The sequence below is a fragment of the Salvia hispanica genome, chromosome 2 (assembly GCF_029641045.1).
Source record: "Salvia hispanica isolate PSC_SH4W2 chromosome 2, Shi_PSC_v1, whole genome shotgun sequence".
Taxonomy (NCBI): Eukaryota; Viridiplantae; Streptophyta; class Magnoliopsida; order Lamiales; family Lamiaceae; genus Salvia; species Salvia hispanica.
In genome coordinates, this window is record NC_142693.1 from 32,395,719 (window position 1) to 32,418,114 (window position 22,396).

The window sequence follows — 22,396 nt, forward strand, 5'->3', positions numbered from 1 at the left end:
CCCGCAAACTCGGCCCATCTAACCTTTTCAAAATCAAGCGCTCATTTCCCCCCCTTTCATCGTGAGCAGTAGAAGAGAGCCCTAAATCAATTCAAATTCCAATTTCCTTCAAATTCACTGCTAAAAGGTTCAAATTCTCAACGAATTTTGTTAACAGTGAAGAAAAATAGTCTAATTTCTGTTTGATTCAGGTCTCAGCTAAAAAAAAGCATGGGAAAAACCATGGAGGAAACGTTTGCGCAAGATATGGCGGGAAAATGTTCCGGAATTTCTCCTTCTGATACGCAAAATAAGGAAGGAATTACTGAAATTCGTCCAGTCGAGGAGGATTTTTCGTCTCCGACGCCGGTGAAAAGGAAAGAGCGGCCGCGCATTCAGAGCAAAGATGAGCTGGCTCAGCTTCCAGAGAAGTGAGCTCAGTTGTTTATGCAGTTATTTTTCAAGTGATAATTTGATTAAAGTTTAATTTTAAGCCATGTAATTGAATTTCTAGGTATGCGACATTATTGGAGGTTTTTGGGCGTCTGATGAGTTCATTGAGGTTGCTAAATCTGCGTAAAAAGAGTCCAACATTTCAGAACGTTAGGCGCCAAATTGAAATCTTGGCTGGAAGGTAAAGACTTCTGCCTTCATTTACTCTTAGTTCTTGTTTATGTGCTTATGGTTGATTTACAAAATAAAGCCATTTTTTGTTCTGTTTGTCCTTCCATTTGAAGAATATTTAGTGACTATAGTGTGCATTATGTGTAGATTGTAGACGTTGTAAGCGGATGCTACCAGAAAATTGATTATTCTTGTTCACTACATTTTCATAGCACATGAACTTGTGGTCATATACTGTAGTTTCTGATATGATATGTTAGCATGTGCGTAATTTGCTAGCGTGCTTACTCTTGTATTCAACTTTTTGTGTGAAATATTTGTTTTTGGTGGAATGGAGTCTGACCCTTCCCTTTTACATTCCCTTGTTAGAAAATTCCTACCTAGTCATCTTGCACAAATCAAATACATACTTCCTGAAGCAGTTCAAATCGATAAAATTCTCGTTCATGATGAGAAAACCAAGTGCATGAAGGTAGAGATGAATATCAGGTTGCTGTCTGATGTTGTAAAGCATCATGATGAAGATGAATCTGTATATGTGGCTCTGAGCACTATTTTCTCTTCGAGGCTAAGAGACTTTAATGCCAAACATCCTGAGGTAATAGTGTCTTTCCTTTTACATAAGTTTTTGGTAATTGGCAATAGCGTTGTCACATTATTCAACTATCTCATATGCAGCTATGCTGAGTTTGTTTTACTATTTTGTAGCAGGTGTGTGATATCCCTGAAGCTGAACTACCAGATCCATTCAACGAAAAAAGAACCCCCATTAAGGAATATTTGACCTCTCAGAATTTGCCAACTTTGTGCGAGACAGAGATGTTGAATTCATCTCATCTTCCCCCTTTTTTCCAACCACTCTTCAATCAGAAGACTGCTATTGCAGACATGGAAACAACTGACATCCCTTCACCTGTTAAATCTGCTAGTGAGGTTAATGAAGTGTTTGAAAGCGTGAGGTCATCTTCTGCCTCATATACCTCAGCTAACATGACTGAGACCACCCCTATGAAGCCTTTAGTTGGGAATGATGGTCTTACTGCTGTAACACCAGCACAGTCCACTCCCCTGAGACCAATTTCGTCGCTTATCTGCGATGATCAGAACAAGATGACTTCAAGCCATAAACAGTCCACTGCAAGTGCTAAGAAAGCATTAAATTTTGCTAGCTTTGATGGCGAAGAGACCGTCTTCTCCCACAAGCAAAAGCAAAAATCAGTTTGCCCGTCAGACCTTGTTCCCTTGATCCATCAAATATTCCAATCAGTGAAGTTTAATCCCATTACAAAGGCAGAACTTGTTCATAAAATTATCATGAACAGCCTTGAGTTTGACGATCACAGTAAGCATAGATTTCTATCTTCTCTTGCCTTTTTGGTATATCAATTCAGAAATTTCTGAACTGTTCTGTGTTATGTTCAGGCGAGATTGAAACACAAATGGAGAATCTTGAGAAGCTGGCCCCAGATTGGTTTTTTAAGAAAATGGCACCTAGTGGTGATCTTATGTACAAGTAAGTTCCCTTCTTTATGTTGAAGCCTCAAGATTTTCTCAATTCTTGTTATCTCTTTTATTGAATACGTAGAAAGCAAATAAAAATTTTCAACAAGAACAAAAAAATCGTATACTATTACTAATGGGATCTCTTAACAAGATGAAGTGTTTGATAACATAGCTGCCTCTGCTAATCTGCAGTGTGAGGAAGGTTTCTGATCTGAAGTCAGTTTGTGAAAAAATTAATGCTATGTGATGAGAGGTTAGTTTTACTTTCTAATATGTGTATGTAACTTTGTAATGACTTTTCTTTATACAGTTGCCTCTGATATTGTCTTCCTCACTCTCTTTGCAGTAGCTAATGAAATTGAGGGCATGGTTTCTTTTAGTTTTTGCTATAGTGAATCAGATTGCTGCAGTCTTTCTATATAACATGTAATATTGCACTTGGCTTTAGCTCTAATATTCAAAATGACTGCTTTTGATTTTCATTTTTTTGTTACCACATTCTTGTACTAAGGTACTCCTTGTTAATTCAACCAAAGTCACATTGTATGATCGGAACAAAAAACAGACACAGTTTACTTATCCATTAAAAATCAGACTTTTTCATTATGTGTTGCTTGATTGAACACACAAAACCACACTAGGATATTACAGCATTGCTGCTCTCATAACCTAAGGCATCACCAAGAATCCTTGTAAGATAATCCAGCTGCTCGAATTCGCCTTGGAGTTCTTCCCACTGCAAATATACCACACAGACACCATATCAATACACAACTCCTTGCATAAAGAAGCAGAAAACAATATAAACTTACATCTTGATGAGACACGGAGACGATCTTCCACCCGGCTGCAGCAATGTAATGACGTTTGAGCATAGTATGCCCCAACGGCACTCCTGCAAAGAAACAAAGGTTCAAAATGGTGCAAATGAGACATCATTAATCAACATAACTACAGCCACAATCACACACCGGTATTCCTTGAGAAATGAGTTGGCCCATCGATTTCTAGAGCCACTTTCTTGTCAAGACAGACTGCATCCACTGTGTAGCCATCCACGCTATACTCCTTGATCCACTCCAGCCCGGTGCTAACAAGGAGACGCAACACCTCCTTCTGAAACGAGGAAGTCACCTTCTGATTGAACTTCTTAGTTTTCCCAGTGCCCTCGATTCTCCTCTCCAGTTCACTAGACAACGCTTCCTCAAGCTCAGGGTACTCCACTTTGAGGCACTGCATCACTAGGTGAAGCTGTGAAGCAAACACAACGTCTTCCCTATGCTGCCCGCTTATACTCCGCCCATCAAAATGGTTCAAAGCTCTCCACACATGTGAAAAGAACACGCGATCCAATCTCCCCATAACCGCATATGACCAAGCTACATTACCAATCTGATCTCTGGTGAATCCCACTGTTAGAGGGACACCATTTCCACCTGCTTCTCTCTCATCACCAAGATTAGTTACCACAGAGCAGCCGTCAAACGCGTGATCAAGAGAGTCAAGCAAAGGGTCTGCAACCTCATTGAGTGAAGCAAAAGCCCACAAAACTTGGGCAATTTCTTGAGGCTGGAAAGTATTGATCAAAACCGAAGCCCTCTTGCACAACTCTGCAAAGAGCTCCGGAGCAGAATGCTGCATAGAAGCGAAAGCTCCAGCCAAATTAGCAACATTCTGCGAATTCAGCTCGTCTACTTTTGCCACGGCCACCTCAGCCACCCTGTCCATTTCAGACAGATAAAGAAGCTCCCCGCCAATCTTGGACAGCGCCCACGCAATGTTGGAAACCCCCTGCCCAGAGCACTCTGGCAGTGCGGCCATTGCCATCCCGACAAGCATGCTCATCTCCCTCCTCCGCGCAAATGCCAGCCTGTGGGTCCTCATCAGCGACACCTTCTCCATGTTCTTGGCAATCCGGTGCAAGGCCGTGGCGATGTTCAGAGGTGAAAGGGGCGAAGGGCTGAGCCCTTTGGCCACAGCCATGATCACCTCAGCTGTGGCCTCCAAAACTTCATCTGCAGTCTGAGCTTCCACAATCAACTTGTTCAAGTTGATCTCTTTCCGGCGATCGGAAGGCCCCGAAAACTGCGAAAGCCTCTCGACAAATGTCTCCATTGTTCTCTCACGCTTTTCCTCGAACATCCCACCTGCAATCTTGCTCACTGTTTGCCTGAGATGGCTAGCTTTATCCAAAGAGTCCAAATCAAAATTGAGAACATCACCCTCATCCCCATCATCAACATCACTCAAAAATTCATCATCTTCATCATCATCATTATCAATTTTAGGCTGCTTTTTCTTCTTTTTCTTTTTCTTCTTCTTTTTGTCGCCGGTGACCATTCTCTCCATTTTGGCCGTCAATCCTCTAGCCTCGATAGATTTAAGAGCTACTTTTCTAGCCCTAACGCACCAATCCATATCATCATTTTCTCGAATTAACCTAGAATTCAGCTGCTTCACCTTCTTTTTTGGGGATAAATTTCCGTTGGATTTTATCTCCCCGAGAAATTGCGCCTCCCAATTGGCTGAAGTAGCAATCGAATTGGAGCTCTTTTCTTCCTCTTCTTCTTCTTCTTCTGCTGCGCTATCAACCTCTTCATCGGCGGCGGTCTCAACTGCTGAATGTTTACCCCTTTTGGTGAAGCTTACGCAGCAGGTCTTGAGAGAAAGGGAGCTCAATTGAGCTCTAGAATTAGTAATGGGGAGCAGAGGTATGAAGGAAATCGGTTTAGTTGATGGGATTTGGAAATTTGAGATGGAGTAACTGACGGCGGAGGCTTTCAAAGTCTTCATTTAGTATAGCGGCGGTGGCGCTAGCAGCTGCAGAGGATAATACAAGTATAAAATGGAAAACAAAATATATAAGCCATTTTACATTTCTAATTTTTTTTAAATACTAGTAGTAGTATAAATTTAGGGTGATGCTAAATGGCCACATTATAGCTTAGCCATAATCAGATTTTACAATCAAATTGAATGCACTTAGAAAGTATCAAAATTTCATGACTATCTTACCCTTTGCTTTAAATCATCCAGAAACATTTGCTGCTTTATATATACGTTCTATACTAGTAGTAATTATTTCTTCTCTTATTTTCTAAGATTTTATTTCGTCTTAGTCATAGTATTTGTTCATGAAGGTGACTTAATATACATAAGGCAGTGGAAACGGAATATTAAAATAGTAAGGCATTTCCAATTAAAAGTAATATCACCAGTATATTTAATTGAAAATAAATACTACTATTTACTTACATTTTTATTAATTTTTTAATTTATATTGTTTTAGTTTGATGGGAAAATTGATATTTCGCTTTAAATGTTATAAGTTTGTAACATAGTCTGTATTTTAGTTCATACTAGTAAATTTCATTCAATTGTTATTCAATTCAATTATAAATTTGGGATTTCATTTAGTCTTAACATGCAATATTTTTAAAATTTATTAATAATTTATAATAATTCAATACATCATAAATATAATAAGTAAATATATAGGACTACCAATATATATACTATACGTAATATCATAATCATAAATAATAACTTTTATACAATATTAATACAAATACGTATTATTAATATTAATTTAAGATACTACCCCATATTATAATAATTTGATTAAGAAGAATTCATAATAATAACTTCATACACCATAATGTTACTTAATATTAATGTATATAATAAACTACAAAGGAGTATATAAATTTATAATTAAATATATTAAGTAATGACATTATGCTACACGATATCAAACTATAGCCATTTCTGTTACTTTAATTTACTAGTAGTACTTATTCTTATTATTCCCAATGTTCTTAATAATTTAACACCATTTAATTCGACACGAGTTTTTATAAATATAATAAAAAATTAATTGAAAACGTTAGTGACATGCAGGTCCTATTTTTATATATTAGTTTTATAATATAATATGAGTGAGAATGAGTTAGTGGATTGTGATCCATTATAAAAAAATAGTAAAAGTGAAAGGTGACAAATTTTTAGGGACGGACGAAAAAGAAAATAAGTAACAAATTTTCAGGAATAGAGGAAGTATTATTTTTTTAGAATCGTAGTTACTAGTATAATTTAATTGTAATCATATGATTAGACTTATCCATTTTGGAGTGTTAAAGTAAATGTTATTCAATCCGTTAAAATACTCTTTCTGGCTTAAAGCCTTAAAGAATATATGCATTTGGGTTCGTCTCTATTTTAATACAAAATTAGTAAAATAAGAGAGGGGTAGAGAAAAAAAGTAATTAAAATATTATTAGCAGAGAATGGATCTCACGTCACTAATTAAAATATTATTAGTAGAGAATGGATCTCACGTCACTAGAGAAAAAATAATTTCCAAAATTAGGAAGTGCATATTCTTGTTGAACTAATCAAAAAGGAAAAAATATATATTCTTGTAGGACGAATGGACTAAAAAAAGTGAATAAAGTAAAGAGTAAAGTAAGAAAACAAATAAATTAAAGTGAAAAAAATGTTAATTACCTCGACTATAATGGAACTTTCCTAAGTGAAAAAATTATTTAATTATAATGGAAAATTTCTGATATGAAATAAACGTACATGCTTAATTAATTCAAGATTAATTGTGCAATAAACATACATACTTCATTAGGATCCGATAATAATTATTTTTGGGAAATAGAGTTTGTAATTAGTAAAGACGGAGATTAGTTTCAACATTTAATTTGAAATTAAATATGTATTCTCTCTCCAAAATTGGAAGGAAAGGGTGATTGTGTAAAACTAGTTAAGCACTATCTAAAACTATTATTTTATTATATTACTTTTGCAATTATTTATAGAAATACCACCGTGTGGCCAGCCACATTGTGGCCGCATAGCATTATTGATAAATTTATTACTATATTATATGTAGCTATTTAAAAGTTGTAAAAAAAAAATTATAGATAATTTTTTTTTTTCTCATGGAGACAGTATATATTTTGTGTTCTGCTTCTCTAAAATCACAAGAAGCTGATAAATACACTTGTATAACACGTTTCTGAAAGTGAAACGACGACGAATTTATGGATAGATGAAAAAAAGACAAATCTATAATTAAGAAATGATAAGTGTCCTAACCACAAATCTATAACTCCCGATATATGAGTTATTAGGTTTATATAAGTGTTTAGTAGATAAGATGATTTATCTGTTGGAATCTATGCCGGTCAATGGACTTTGACCAATTATAATTTCAACGAGACATTTAATTTTGTGAAATTAAATGATATAGTGTCGATCTATGTTCGGAGTAGACGACCGTGGTATATACATTTTCTCAAATCCGATTCCCGGTATGTGAGAAATAATGGATTAAAGTTGTGCAAAATTGCAAACTTAAATGAGCTATGAAAGAAGCTTTAGAGAATAATTAAGAAAGTTAATTATCCCACATTTGAAGTTACGACCTTATTAAACTAATATTTAATAAAAATGATTATTACATGTAATAATTATAGTGGACTAAGATGAGTTGTAAGCAGGGGCGGACGCAGAAAATTTGTTCAGTAGGGGCTATATTGTAAACGATACTCACTTTGTCCTTTATAGTCTTGAGGGTATTTTTGTCCCAAAAAAATTCAAAATAGTGAAAAAGTAGCTTAAATGATATTAAGTCGAAGTTGACAGGCCTCAAAAAATATTTTAAAAATTTACAGACCAAAAATGATAGTTCAGTAATGTTCGCAGACTGAAAAAATATTTCCCCTATTAAAATATACTTCCTCCGTCCGCGAGTAGGAGTCCCGTTTTTCTATTTTAGTCAGTCTACAAATAAGAGTCCCGATCCACTTTTACCATAAATGATAATAGAGTCTCACCTTCCACTAACATATTTCACTCACATTTCATTTAAAACTAATGTATTCAAGTGAGATTCCTATTCCATTAATTTTTTTTCACCCACCTTTCTTAACATTTGTTAAAACCCGTGCCGCCAAGGAATGCGACTCCTAACTGCGGATGGAGGGAGTAACAACTAAAAACACTCCGAATTTATAAGGTGTCAATTACCTGAAAAATTTTCAATCTTAACAACTTAAACTCAAATCAATAATTTTTCATAAATAAACAATTCTGTAAATTACCGAGGTGGAAACAACTAAAATTACCGAGCAAAGTCAGCCACTGTAACCGAATAACAAAATTCTGGAGTATTTGCTTTAGTTCTAGTCCAGGAAATTTTTAAATTAAAGAAGAATTCGTAGTTTTACTAATGCACTTTTATTAAAACTAGCTCCTAAACCTATCAATATCTATTGAAGGCATTCTACATGAATTCTGAATATTTTAATCTGACAAACAGTAAATGCACAGTGAAAGAGGCTTGAATCAAAGTAGGAGTATAAGTATTTTATATCATTATATTATTTAATCTTTAATGTTCTTCTTCTTCCTCGAACCAATAGCACCATTGTTGCTTTTCTTCAATTATTTCAGAATTTTAATTTCAGCCCCGCTCATCAATCTATTTCCAATGATTTAGTCATCAGATATATTGATTTTGTAAGGGCTAAGTAGATGATTTTCAAAAATTTCAAAAAAAAATATTGGGTAAGGGCTTAAGCCCCACCCTGTTAATACGTGTGTCCGCCCCTGGCTGTAAGAGTCCACACGTGCGCACACGCGCCCGTCGTCCGCCGCGAGCCTCAGCATGTGTCCTTGGATCTTGGCAATTGGTCTTTGGGTGTTCTTTGGGCCTGGTCGTGGACTTGGTGCTTGGGCTCGACCCAAGGCTAGTGGGTCTAGTTCTTTTTAGAGCCCCGTGTCCTTGGATCTTGGCAATTGGTCTTTGGGTGTTCTTTGGGCCTGGTCGTAGGCTTGGTGCTTGGGCTCGACCCAAGGCTAGTGGGTCTAGTTCTTTTTAGACCACCACCGTTTCCACGTCAGCGAGCCAAGCGGATGACACCTCATCAGTATGATGCGGTAAGCCAACGTGGCTGACACGTGACAGTCCACGTCATGATCGAATCTAGAAGCGTCTAGATTCAACATCTTTGAGCTTGTAACGGCTCGTAACCGACGACCGTTACGGTCTAGCATTGATGACAGCGTTGACCCCTACAGTGGACTGAGCTTATAAATAGGCTAGTCATTCTAGCGTTCTATACACCAGAAACTAGAATATCACTCTGCATCATACACTCTCCCCTTTCTTCTGCATTGTTTTTCTATCGAAAGCTATGCCCTCTCCTCCGTCCAGTTCGCCGGAGCTCTGCTGATAGCGGTGCTGCTTCATCAGAGACGTAGCCGTTTTATCTTTGGGGATGAAACGCCAGTCCGAAGAGCACTACCGGGGCGCATCTCGTTTTGCGGAAAGAGGACTCCTCAACTCGGCTAAACACTTTCACGGTTTACTTGTTTCAAATTTTTCTTGTAATCGTGTTTCAATTTTTCCATTTGTATTTTTTCTTGGATTGTATTACGCTCAGCTAGTTTTATATCTTGTAATTCCAGAAACCAACAGGGTGGCTGTTAAGCATATCGAAGCATGAATTGGTTTGTGCAGTTAATTCATCAGCTAAAAAAGATGGGTTAGCATCTCACCATAAAATTTAGAATTTTATCTTAATTTATTTTAAAGTTCATCTTATGTTAATATTTTGTGCTATATTAACATGTCTACCAAATTAACAACTCTAAGCACTTCAAACGCAGGATACAAAGCTCGATATATGAAAGTATGTAGGAAACTCATCTTGAATAAAACTCTACTGTACAAGATAACTATATCTCTAAAATGTCCATTAACTATGAAAGACTAGGAAATTCATCTTAAATAAAACTCCACATGATAACCATATCTCCAAAGAGTCCACTAATGACGATGAATAAACAAAAAGATAACTCTATCATAGATCGATATGGTTATCATGTTGTTAGGGGTACTATATGTTGAACACAATGAAATAAATGTAACCTATCGATGTTAGGTAATTGTTTCTATTGTATGATAATAGTAGTATTTCATAAAAAGTTAAGACTTTCTTGCACCATCACTATTTTACCCCACACACCATAACACACATCAATATTAAACACATCATTTATGGCTTTAAATTTTAGGCTTTCAAAATTCAAAGTCACACCAAACCCTTTGTCTGATTGTTTCATTTTCTAGCTAGTACAAGAATAAAAGTTTATAAAATAGATAAAATAAGAATGGTCCATGATGACCATTATAGTCAAACTAATAGAATTAAAAAACTTGTATAAATTTCTAAGAAAACTTTGTACACATTGCATTTCATCAAACTCACACCTAAACCTTACAAAAATAATAATCTAACACACACATCAATCCAAAAAAAACAAAGTTCAATTTCTACAAATTGAAAAACTTGTCCTTTTTTTCATTCTTTCAAAACTCAATGTTGCAAGGAAATAGCCCTTCTAAGATTCACCACAGCCTTCTCATACCTCACAAATCCCATGAACCAAAACTCATACCCATCCTCAGTCACAATCTCTATATACTTGTGTGTTGGATTGTTCACATTCCCACTCTCATTTGCTGCCTTTATCTTCTTCATCGGAATCGAAACCTACAAACACCACAAAACTGTCTCATGCTCGAGTCCACTATGACACGATCTATGAATTTAACGTTTTCAAGTACCTTGTAGGGGATCCGAATGAGGCCTCCGGAGGAGGAGTGGACGGTGATGGATCGTTCGCTGCAGAAGGAGAGTTTCTGTGTGGAGATGAAGAGAATGCCAGCAATTGGACCAGCAGTTGTGGAGAGATAACATTGGGATGCTTTGAGCAACTTTTCTCCCTCACTCACTCCAAATATGTCTCTAAATATATTCTCTCTGCCCCCTTTCTTTATTATCTTGGCTCCAACACTCAGCTTCCCCTTCACTGTTTCTGAGAATTTTGGCCCCATTTTCACTGCACCATTTTTCAAGATTATTGCTTTAAACCAACACATCCATCTATCTATGCATATACAATCCAATGAGAAACATTATTCAAATTGATGAATGAAAAACCATTTTCAGCTCTTCTGATTCCAAGATTCAAAAGTGAGTACATCATTTTGCTAAATAAGTTAGGGGCAAAAATTTGCATTTTTTTTAGTGCAACTAATTTAAGTGAAGCGCTAATTAAGCTGCATTAAACGTATAAAGTATATGCATTCGATGTGAAATTAATTGAACTAAAAGAAATTGAGGGACAAGTAAATGACTAAACCTTCAATTAACACACACACACACACATACATGAATATATATGTACCATGTTCACGAACTCTGTAAGCAAAGCTGGTTCCTTTTCTGTCCAATTTCTTCTTCTGATTCCTCCCAGCTTCAGCTACCTCCCCATTTTCTGCAAATTTTTCAAGAGCTATTCATTTGACAAATCTTCATTAAAAAACACACACACACACAGTGAGAAATCTTGATAAAATTAGCATACCTGTAAAGGGAGCAGAGTGATCTGAAGAGGAGGGACTCCGGGAAGGCTCAGACAAGGAAGAAGATCTATCTAAGCTTGCCACAAATGGGCTTGTCGGAAAACCATCTTCAAACTCACGATCCTTGGTTTTCTCCATCAAAGACTCAAGCTTTCTTGCTGGGTTTATCAAAGATTCGATTTTTATGGCTGGGTTTGAGAAAACACGGAATGGGTGAGCTGATAAATTGCAGAGGAGAGTTTTAGGAAAAATCGTGGCAAGAAGTGATAATTGAGGTGTGGAATAATGGGTATGACATATGCTGTCACTGTCGGAAGCCCCACAATTTACATTATTTTTTTTAAGATTCAAACATACAAACTTAAATACAGCTTCAAATTTTCAATCATTTCTTATCTTTAGCTTACGCTTTCCAATTCAGAAGTTTCCGTTGGCAGTTTTAGAATTATTAAAAACGTTTCTTGGAAATTTCCTTTAGTCAAGTAAGGTTAGCGGTGACTTTTTTTAAATACTATAGATTAGTTGGTCCTAAATCATAAACTTTAATCGAAATTTAGTATTTTTCAAAACTTTAAAATTGATCACAAAATTATAAATTTAAGCTTTGTAGCCAAATATTTACATAAATAATTTTATTCCAATTCATTTAAAATTCACTAAAGGCAGCAAGCTTATTTTCTTTACCGAATTTTGAAGTTTATGAAAATATCAAATCATGCCAAAGTCTGTAATTTTAGAGATCAATAATTTAAATTTATTCATTATTAGTCCTCACAAATTTTTTTAATTTAAACAATATTCATTTCGTATGTAATTTTTTGTTTGTGTGTTTTACTAAAAGATTTCATATCCAGGTAATCATATTTATTTATTTATTTAATATTATATGCTAAATGGAGTAATATTTAGTGTGTTTAGCAAATATATTAAATAGAAGATTTAGTAAAGTTAATTAGTCCCTAAAATCACGAACTTTTGCCTAATTTAATCTTTTCCATGAACTAAAACTTTTTGCCAGAAAAATCATGAAAATATTTCTTAGACTGAAATTTTCCAAGAACTGACTTCGAAAAAAATTCACTACAAAGCCTAAATTCATAATTTTTGTGACCAACTTTAAAGTTTATAAGAAATGGTATCAAATTTCAGTCAAAATTTATAATTTTAGGGACCAATACCATTTAAAAATAGAACAAACTAATCCATACATATATAAACAATTGGAGAGTATGGAAATTTGTTTAGATATCAGTCTTTTATTAAATTTATGTCTGTCTCAGTTTGGTTAGGCAAGAAGGTTTTTTTATTCACATTACTCCGACCGGTTAAATTGTTACAACAATTTCTGTCTTTGAAATCTGTGTTGTGTCAACACAGATGAAGAATCTTTGACTAACTTTGAAGGGTAATTTGAATAAATGGAAATACATTACACATCATTCATACAAAATTTTGCCAAAACTTATAAGAGAACCTACTACAGCATGTTCTAAACAAATTAAATTAGCATCAGTACAACAGAAGAAAAACATCATTCTTGACAACGAAACGAAGCACGACTCAGTTGGTAAAGAAGCTTCCCCTCCAACGAGATGAGGTATGCCTATTCGGCGGGGACTTCTTTGTGAGCTTTATAGGACAAAATCACATTCCATACTAAGGCAATAAAATTGGCAGCAAGGACCTGCAAATTGGTGATTTGTGGGGAAAATATGTGATTCAATACACAATAATTTACTCAAATTAAACAAAGGTAAATGGCAATCATCATCTTCAGCTATTTAAAGATTAAACAAACCTGAAACTGCTGTGGAACAAATTGGAAGTTGAGGAACTGAAATGGTATCCAGAGTTGCCAATTTGCAACAACTGATGAGAACCATTCCTACAAGTAAAACGTTAAGCGTTGTCATGAACATTTTGGGCAAGAACAATCAGATCCTTCGCAATCACCTTCATGTTTAGTCACCAATAATCAAAGTGCAAGTAAAAGTACCTGTTTTAGTTTCGGGATTACGTTTGACGGATGTCCCTCAAGTGTCACCAATGTAGATAGGAAAGTCCCGATGAAAATGGGAGAGAAAATAAACTGTATATGCAATATCAAATGCAAATTATGTTAGGGGGTTTGATTCAGGTGTAACAACAAACAAAGATAAATCAAGCTTGTAGCTGAAATCGAGAAGCTTAAAGAAGTGACCTGATCAAGGATAAGCCTCAAGAAAGTTCCAGAAGCTCCGGGGAGGGTAACGAGTTTACTCAGATACAAATACCTAAATATGCATCGGGAGTGGTTAAATTGTGTATGCGAAGATATAGGTCATGGCTTCAAGGTATCAAGTTAAAGAATGCAACTAATCCAGAAAATAACGAGACAAATAGATGATAAAACAATAATCATTAGTGACAGAGCTGCATCCACATTGTAGATTTGTATGCAGAGTAAAAAAGGAGGGTACGGATAAAGGAAAAAACAACTTTTAACCGTTACCAGAAATGCAATGTCGGACCAACCAAAACCAGTCCCAACGAAGTGAAAATAAATGTCCGCTTCAAATCAGGAGATGGCACTTGATCAATGAAGAGCTGACGAACATTGTACCCGAATAGAAAGGAAAAGAAGAGTATTACTTAATGGAAACAAAAAAAACGTAACAACCAGCCAAATACAGAGGTAAATAAACTAGTTCTACGACTGATGCATGACTATGCCAATTGCCACACCCTACATTTCGACTCATAAGTTGATAGAAACACAATTCACAAGCACTAACCACAATTCCACAACTGGTTTCAAAGGTGTCACTCAAAAGCAAAGCAATTTTTTTTTTTGCTTTCAAAATTTTGCATGACTCCATTGATAGAGTTAGGCTACATCAAATATATGATCTCAAGCCTCTAACGAGCCAGTTTACCTGGCATATAACATCACCAACCAAAGTTAACATTGCTGAAGTGACGGCCTTGGTGATCACAGGATGCTCGGCAAGAAGAGACAGATACCTGGAAACAAACTTAGAATGAGATGAATGCAAGGAACTGATCCTCAATTAGCAATAAGTCAGACCCCTTCCATTTTTCTATAACATCACAACTACAAATTGCAAGATAAAGATTTAAGAACATCCTCAGATACTGAATTTTCAATCCAATATCATAAATTTCATGCCCCACATTATGCATATAACTAAGAAACTAAAGATTTAAACTCTTTTTAGTACTTATGAAAGAAAAACGATGGACTCAAACGTGAGACCAAATGCGTTAACCACACTACCAATAGACCAACACGCGCACACAAAATTGAAACTTTTACCAGAATGAGACTCCACTGATATCAATGCTTAGTTGCAGAAACAGAAATCATCCAATTACACTAAACTTTTCAAGAACAGAAATTTCATCAAAGATGTAGTCTTTCTCTTTCAAACTGGATAAAGTACAAAGATTGGATTTTTATTATACCATGAAACAAATGACCAGTTACTGCCATGGCCTCCGCCTCCTCCACCACTGCCGCCTCCGCCACCTCCACCGGAAGAGCCTCCGCCGCCGCTAGAACCGTCCCCAGCTCCGCCGCCACTCGAAACCTGGAAAGAGCGAAGGGCCAAAGGCTTCGACCCATATATTCCTAAGCCGTTTGCAGAAGCCAGAGAAATCCTACTGCGAGAATTCCCATTATTGTGAATTGAATTGCAAGAAAGAATTGAAGTTGGAGTATGAATGTGGGTGCGGCGGAAATCCGAGAAAACATAGTATTTTTGGGCGACAGTTGTGGGATTCGCGGCCATCATAGTTTCTGCTGCTGCTTCTTCCTCTTCGTATGGATAATGGAGTATGAAAAACTAAAATAATGGGGTTTTGCACAATTTGGGGTTTTTGAGGTTTTAGCGGATGTGTAGATTCTTTTTGTTTTCTTTCTTTTATGAGAGATTTTTTAAACCGGCTGAATATTTTGAATATATGAGTTTAAAGCGATCGAGTTATTTTTTTAAAAATTTCTGGTAGTAAAGATAAGGATAATTGCAGTGAGGAGTGATCAATTGCTAACCACTGTCCCTGTCCCTGAAAATTTGATACATATTACTATTTCGGTCCGTCCCTGAAAATTTGATACACTTCACTTTTACCATTTTTGGTAGTGGACCTCATATTCCACTAACTCATTCCTACTCACATTTTATTATAAAACTAATACTTTAAAAGTAGGACCCACATCCCACCAACTTTTTCAACTCACTTTCCATTAAATTTCTTAAAACCCGTGTCGGGTCAAAGTGTAGCAAATTTTGGGGGACGGAGGTAGTATCATTTAATTGTTAACTATAACTAATTTAAAGTCATAGGATTTTAGAAAATATGTGGTCTACGAATTGCCACGTGTAATTTTCATTTTTATTAATAAAATAAAAAAAATAATAAAAAACCCTCCAAATTAGGGTTTTTGATGAAAATGTTAATATAGTGTTTCGAAAATATCAACACAATGCATTGAGAATGTCAACATAATGCTTTAAGAATGTTAACCCATTGCTTATATTGACATTCTACATGTATTATATTGACATATTTTATATAGTATGTTGAATTTCTGTTGTACAAAAAAATTAAAAAATTTTGAATTTTTTTTCAAATTTTGACGTCGGAACATATGCATGTAGGATATCGTTGGAATCCTTATGAAATTATCTTTAATTTGATATATGTTATATGAATTTAAAGTTTTGGGATTTCTTTTAAAAGTTAGTTATAACTAAACATGTAGTTAATTGACATTAATACCCCTATTGATATTTTTTGGAATTAATCTTATGGCCTTATTGACGTTTTTCGTTGATCATATTGATATTTAGGGATTGATGATCTAAACCCTTAATTTGAATATCTAATGACTATTATTTAGTTGTAATTAGCAATTAAGTTATGAGTTAGCAATATAACACTCCTCTAAATGTAGTACTGTACTCCCTCCGTCCCATTAAAGATGACCTACTTTCCTTTTTGGTTTGTTCCAACCAAGATGACTCATTACTTAAAATGGAAACCCCTTTATCTCTACTTTATCTCATCTCTCTTACTTTACTCTCTCCATTTAACACACAAAATAAAGTTGTATAAAATCCCGTGCCGCCCAAGAAAGGGGTCATTTCCTTTGGACGGAGGGAGTATTATATAAATTTTATATATATAGAGTATGAGACGTAATCAGAGTTAGCAATATAACACTCCCCTAAATGTAGTATTATATAAATTTTATATATATAGAATATGAGACGTAATCAAATGTAAACTCTAAATACTGTACAAACTCCAAACTATGATCTGGATCGTTGAAAAATGTCAACAGATGATAAAATTACATTAACACGAAATGTCAACACAGTGTCAACAGTTGATGCTATGTTGACATTGTGTTGATATCATGTTGACATTTTGTGTTGAAGTAATTTTATCATTTGTTGACATTTTTCAACAGTCCAGGTCTTTCGAGTTTGTATATTTAGAGTTTGCATTTTATCACTACCCGACTATAGAGTATTATACCCTAAACTTTAAATGTAATTAAATTATATTACAAATTAAATTTATTACTATATTATTCTATAGAAATAATAAAATTTAAGCTTGATTTATAATAAAAATTTTCACTTGTATTTAAGCTTGATTTGATATTAATAGAAAAAATATATATTTTAAATGTATCAATATTTAATTAAAATTCTAATATTTTTCTATATCATTACCAAGGGGAGTGATCAATTGCTAACTCATCATTTAATTGCTAACTACAACTAATTTAAGGCCATAGGATTTTATAAAACGTGTGGTCTATAATTTGTCACGTGTATTTTTTTATTAATTAAATCAAAAAAGATAAAAAAAACCCTCCAAATTAGGGTTTTGGATGAAAATGTCAATATAGTGTTTCGAAAATATCAACACAATGCTTTGAGAATGTCAACACAATGCTTTAGAATGTTAACCAATTGCTTATATTGACATTCTACATGTATTATATTGACATATTTTATATTGTATGTTGAATTTCTGTTGTACGAAAAAATTAAAAAAATTTGAATTTTGTTTTCAAATTTTGACGTCGGAACATATGTATGTAAGATATCGTTGGAATCCTTATGAAATTATTTTTAATTTGATATATGTTATATGAATTTAAAGTTTTGTGATTTCTTTTAAAAGTTAGTTATAACTAAACATGTAGTTAATTGACATTAATACCCCTATTGATATTTTTTTTAATTAATCCTATGGCCTTATTGACGTTTTTCGTTGATCATATTGACATTTAGGGATTGATGATCTAAACCCTTAATTTTAATATCTAATGGCTACTCCCTCCGTCCCCGATTAAGAGTCACACTTTTCCATTTCAGTCTGTCCCCAATTAAGAGTCACACTTCATTTTTACCATAAATAGTAAGTAGGTCCCACATTCCACTAACTCAATTCACTCACATTTTATTATAAACTAATATAAAAAAATGAGTCACACACTCCACTAACTTTTTCAACCAACTATTCTTTACATTTCTTAAAACTCGTGCCCGGTCAAAGTATGACTCTTAATCGGGGACGGAAAGAGTATTATTTAGTTGTAGTTAGCAATTAAGTTATGAGTTAGCAATATAACACTCCCCTCGTTACCAAATGATTAGTTTGTAATTTTATTCAAATTAATTCATTTTATAAATAAATTCAATCATTTATCATTACCTCAAATTAATTCATTTTTATAAATAAATTCAAAGATTTATCATTACCTATTCCAGAATGGAAATGGATCTATGTTAAACGGGTTTGTTAATTTACATAATTTTGCTGCAAAATGTATATGAAATTAAGAATTACAATCAACCAAGGATCCAAAAGATATTTTTATCAAAAGATATGTATATGTAGATTACAGTATTATAAAAATAAATGAAATTATTACTCGTATAAGTGTATTGCAAATATGTTATAAATAACTCACAAGGGATTTGTGTGTATATCCCAGTATATATGTTCAACTTAAACCTTTTTACTTTCGAGAAAATATAATTAAGCATTGATGCAAAATTCACGCATCAATTGTTGGAACTTTTGTTTATTTTATGTACGTCCAGTGCTGCATAATTAAAAGGCATAAATGAATAAGGATGGAATGATCACTATTCTAGTAATTAATAATAACCTCTCCATCTCAAGAACTAAATTTATAGATGAAGAAATTTCGTACAAAGAATAAAAAAAGGTGAAGCGGATACATGAAAAGACAAGAAAATATTGCGCTGGTTCGATATATATAGAGAGAGAGACCTGTGGATTTCTTTAGTACTGTATGTTGGCGCTATTTCAAACAGTCCAATCTTCATCACTTTCACCCATGTCCTGAACAAATTCAACAATTCATAACCATTATACACATGAACCACGTAGATCTACAGAGCTTTCAAATTCAAACCTCTGGTGAGCTGGAGAACTCTTCGATCTCATTGTCTTCGTCAACCTACAAGAAACATGAAAACATAGAGAAGCTTAACTAACACAGTTGTCTCACTCAAAGCTTTGTTCAACATTCTCTGGGGAGAGAGAATGGGTAGTTTCACACTACAAAAAACATTACAAAAACAATTACCTTATGTTGCTTTTTCCGGTCCTTACTTGCAGTTGACGGCTCTGTATAATAAACAAGTGAAAACTATTACTATTAGAACATTCTTCCGAGAACAATGAAGTGAAACAAACTAAAGGCCTCTACAACGTTCAATTGCTACACGTGATCTATCCGTTCAAAGTTTTTCATAAGATCCTATTAGACCTAGAGTATATGGAGTATCAAAGCTTCTCTATTGCCGGGCCTAGTGTAGCTTCAAATTATTATATTAGTTTCACTTTTTGAACGCATAAATAGGTTAGGTGTTCAGATTCAGATCCAGCAAAGAACTATGGGCTTTTTACGTCTTCGCCAAGAAAAATCACATTGATGCATTCAAATGACATCATAAAGATCACTTACGTGCAGAGTGTTCAAGAGATTATATGTGGATTTTACATATTCAATAAAATAATTGCAGTTATGTTGATTGAATACATGCCAAGAAAGAGAAACAGAGTGAGGGTGCTAACCAGACTTTCTTCCCCCTATTTTCTTTCTCCCTTTTATAGCATTCGAGGCCTGGACATAATAACCATTGCAATGAGGGAATTGGTTAGATTTAAAAAAAACATCAAGTCAAATTCCTTCAGGAGGCAAATGGAAGCAGATGAGGGATAGGCATACTTCAGAAGTGTTGGTATTGCCTTCTGCATCCTTCTTCTCCTTCTGGAAAATTGTTAAAGCCTCATCAGATATAAAACATGAAACATGATGCATCAAAATATATGAACATTTTTATCGATTAACATTAGTTTCGGTATCAAAAGAATGCATGCGGAATAGTGGATACGCCAGAAGCAGGATGAGACCTGCTTATCTTTAAAATTTGATTTTAACGAGAACTGTAACTTTGCTGATAGTACCAAACATGGGAGAAAAATATATTTGCATTAAGAACATCCAATGTTATCTGATCGCTCATCAACTTCAACAAGATCCACAAAACAAATCTATGATGGCCACTAGAAGTCTTTCTCAATGGTATAATTTTGTAGGGACAGTATGCTAAACTGGGAATGAGAAACATTACCTTGTCCTCCACTTTCTTAAACAGTGAAGATAATGTTGTCTGAACAAGAGGTGTTCTCTGATTCTCAGAGGGGTCCTTAGCTTTCCCAGTCTGTATTTGTCTATTAAGGAAAATTTTTATATACATTAATACTCTTGTGCATGCAGAAAGAGAGATGAGAGGTTTAGACAGATACAGTAGCTTGATAAATGGGAAAAACTAAAACAAGGATATTCGTAGATGTATAAACTCTTTTAGCATCATCAACTTTGGTATCCTCTTCTTCAGGTGTCTCATCTCCATTTCCAGATGATTCTGCAAATCTGATAAAGAAATGTTACATATGTATTGAAGAAGTCAATTGAGCATGCACAAATTAGGACAAAAATGGTGAAGTGTAAAACCTCTACTTGGCCTTTTGCCAACAAGATAAAACAAAAATAACTACTCCTTTCACCAGGGCATACTGCCTAAAAAGCTCATAACAACTTTGCAAGCAATAATCTTAATGAATTAAGCTACCAAGTAATTCTGAGTGTCTCAATAAACGAAACTTAAAATAATCTTGCCTGCATAGATTGATAAGCCTACTACAGTTGTCTCACATCAGATAAGAATAGGAAATGAGTAGCACCTACAAGCTTTCAGTTTTAACAAATTCTAAGACAAATTTGTCATGGGGGAGTATCTGCATAAACTTGCCACTTACAGTTCCTAACCAAACCTTAATACTATGAAAGAAATGTAATTATAAGTTTAGCATTTTTTAAGTATAGATAAGCATCCACTAGAAAACGAATAAATCAGGAAAAATGGTTGGCATCTCAGAGTTCTCCTTATAGACTATATCATGTTAAAACTTAAAGGAAAGTGAAATTTCTACTTGAACGTTTTCCCAGCAGTCCTGGCTGAATGTCTGGTGGGAGTCATTTCGGTCAACTCCTTGTAATCATCAGGACTGTCAGTTAACTCATCCTCTAAATAATCTTTTTCAGGCTTTCGTTCCAAGCTTTTCATTGCAGGTCTTACAGAACCTTGTTTACAGTCCGATGGGACCCCTACTCCACCCTTGAAATCGACTTTTTCCTGTTTTTCCTGGACCAGAATGCAGGGAAATCATGTCACTATTATTGAATCTCATTTGGTTTATGCAAAAGACCAATTGGAAAACGAATTTATCCCTTGCAAGCATAATAGCATACAACTGACCTGATTGAGCTCCTTAGGAAACTCAAGCTGTAACTCTTCTGGATTCAGTTCTTTAGTCCCGATCCACCAAGCATCTGAAAATACTACCTGGAAGTAAAGAAGACACATACCCGACATTAAGCCCCAAGTGAAAAAGAAGAGGGGAAAGGGAAGAAATATATATCCACGGTATGAAGTCTAAACAATTCCTCTCAAAATATGTTAAACAAACAAATGCTAGCAAATGAAACTAAAAGACAGCATAGGAGAAGATAAAAACCATATTCTCAAAGTAGTCATCACATGTAACATTGTTCCCGCTCTTGGAAAATTGCAGTGTCAAGAACCTGTTCTTCGGATAAACAATTGTTCCAAACAATTTCATTCGACCCTGCACATATCAACACATCGGAAAACTACCATCAAATTTTGCTCAAACAAAGCAATCTAAAACTCCCTTTCACCATCCTTCCTAAAATAACATAATATGGAAAGCATAATTCACTACAATTCAGATTAACTATCAACATTCATCAATTTTCCCCAAATCAGCAAGCTAAAAGTAACCTAAAAACGAAAAATGAGAATCTCCAATTAAGTAAAACCTGAGGGAAGTGTAGGTATAGAATGGGGTTTTTGGTGCCAAGGTCTCTGAGCTCCCCAATTTTCCCGCCAGAGACGGGGCCGAGAAGGCCAGGGAATGAGAAGAGGTATTTGTTCTTCCGCTGCGACTTCCTCAAGATATCACAGCCGTGGTGCTTGATCACAGTTTTGGACGGGGCGAGAGCGGCTGAACCGGCTAGCTTCACGGCATCCCGCGACAGAATGCTTCGGGAGAGGGCCAATTTCTTCAGCCGCGACCTCTCTCCCGCCTCCGGATCGGCGGCGGTGGCGGCACTCTTCTTTCCTCCTCGAACCATTTCAGCTCAGTTGTGTGTTTTTGGGAAAGCCGGGTAAATTTTAATCATTTCATTTTCTTTTTAAAACT

General features: G+C 35.0%; 5 protein-coding genes across 7 annotated transcripts; 1 reads left to right on the forward strand and 4 right to left on the reverse strand.

Moving 5' to 3' along the window:
* Positions 1-2,588, forward strand: LOC125200583 (CDT1-like protein a, chloroplastic). 3 transcript variants are annotated; one of them, XM_048098238.2, is made up of 8 exons: positions 1-127; positions 192-410; positions 494-613; positions 973-1,201; positions 1,312-1,945; positions 2,026-2,116; positions 2,299-2,359; positions 2,453-2,588. In XM_048098238.2, the coding sequence occupies exons 2-7, from the start codon at positions 211-213 to the stop codon at positions 2,351-2,353; spliced, it is 1,329 nt and encodes a 442-aa protein (XP_047954195.1). In that variant the 5' UTR covers positions 1-127; positions 192-210; the 3' UTR covers positions 2,354-2,359; positions 2,453-2,588. The 3 variants fall into 3 exon arrangements, with proteins under 3 accessions (XP_047954195.1, XP_047954196.1, XP_047954197.1); XM_048098239.2 differs by having other exon boundaries at positions 2,456-2,588; XM_048098240.2 differs by having other exon boundaries at positions 1,315-1,945.
* Positions 2,589-2,657: 69 nt separating this feature from the next.
* RAP (RAP domain-containing protein) lies at positions 2,658-4,940 on the reverse strand. Its single transcript, XM_048098237.2, has 3 exons — positions 3,078-4,940; positions 2,919-3,001; positions 2,658-2,842 (listed from the first exon to the last, which is right to left on the reverse strand). Exons 1-3 carry the CDS (start codon positions 4,897-4,899, stop codon positions 2,744-2,746), a joined length of 2,004 nt encoding a protein of 667 aa, XP_047954194.1. The 5' UTR covers positions 4,900-4,940; the 3' UTR covers positions 2,658-2,743.
* Positions 4,941-10,322: 5,382 nt separating this feature from the next.
* On the reverse strand, positions 10,323-11,811 carry LOC125207796 (GEM-like protein 4). The gene is made up of 4 exons (XM_048107293.2): positions 11,554-11,811; positions 11,374-11,463; positions 10,751-11,025; positions 10,323-10,676 (listed from the first exon to the last, which is right to left on the reverse strand). The coding sequence occupies exons 1-4, from the start codon at positions 11,687-11,689 to the stop codon at positions 10,500-10,502; spliced, it is 678 nt and encodes a 225-aa protein (XP_047963250.1). The 5' UTR covers positions 11,690-11,811; the 3' UTR covers positions 10,323-10,499.
* A 1,133-nt stretch (positions 11,812-12,944) lies between these two features.
* On the reverse strand, positions 12,945-15,461 carry LOC125201557 (Peroxisomal membrane 22 kDa (Mpv17/PMP22) family protein). Its single transcript, XM_048099722.2, has 7 exons — positions 15,017-15,461; positions 14,467-14,554; positions 14,043-14,137; positions 13,752-13,824; positions 13,548-13,640; positions 13,350-13,436; positions 12,945-13,235 (listed from the first exon to the last, which is right to left on the reverse strand). Exons 1-7 carry the CDS (start codon positions 15,343-15,345, stop codon positions 13,155-13,157), a joined length of 846 nt encoding a protein of 281 aa, XP_047955679.1. The 5' UTR covers positions 15,346-15,461; the 3' UTR covers positions 12,945-13,154.
* Positions 15,462-18,753: 3,292 nt separating this feature from the next.
* RHL1 (root hair initiation protein root hairless 1 (RHL1)) lies at positions 18,754-22,368 on the reverse strand. Its single transcript, XM_089064743.1, is given in 11 exon segments — positions 18,754-18,943; positions 19,017-19,061; positions 19,191-19,231; positions 19,682-19,730; positions 19,836-19,877; positions 20,242-20,345; positions 20,392-20,543; positions 21,104-21,315; positions 21,430-21,516; positions 21,689-21,799; positions 22,014-22,368. Coding segments are annotated over 11 exon segments (1,194 nt in total). The 5' UTR covers positions 22,329-22,368; the 3' UTR covers positions 18,754-18,907.
* Positions 22,369-22,396: the final 28 nt, after the last annotated feature.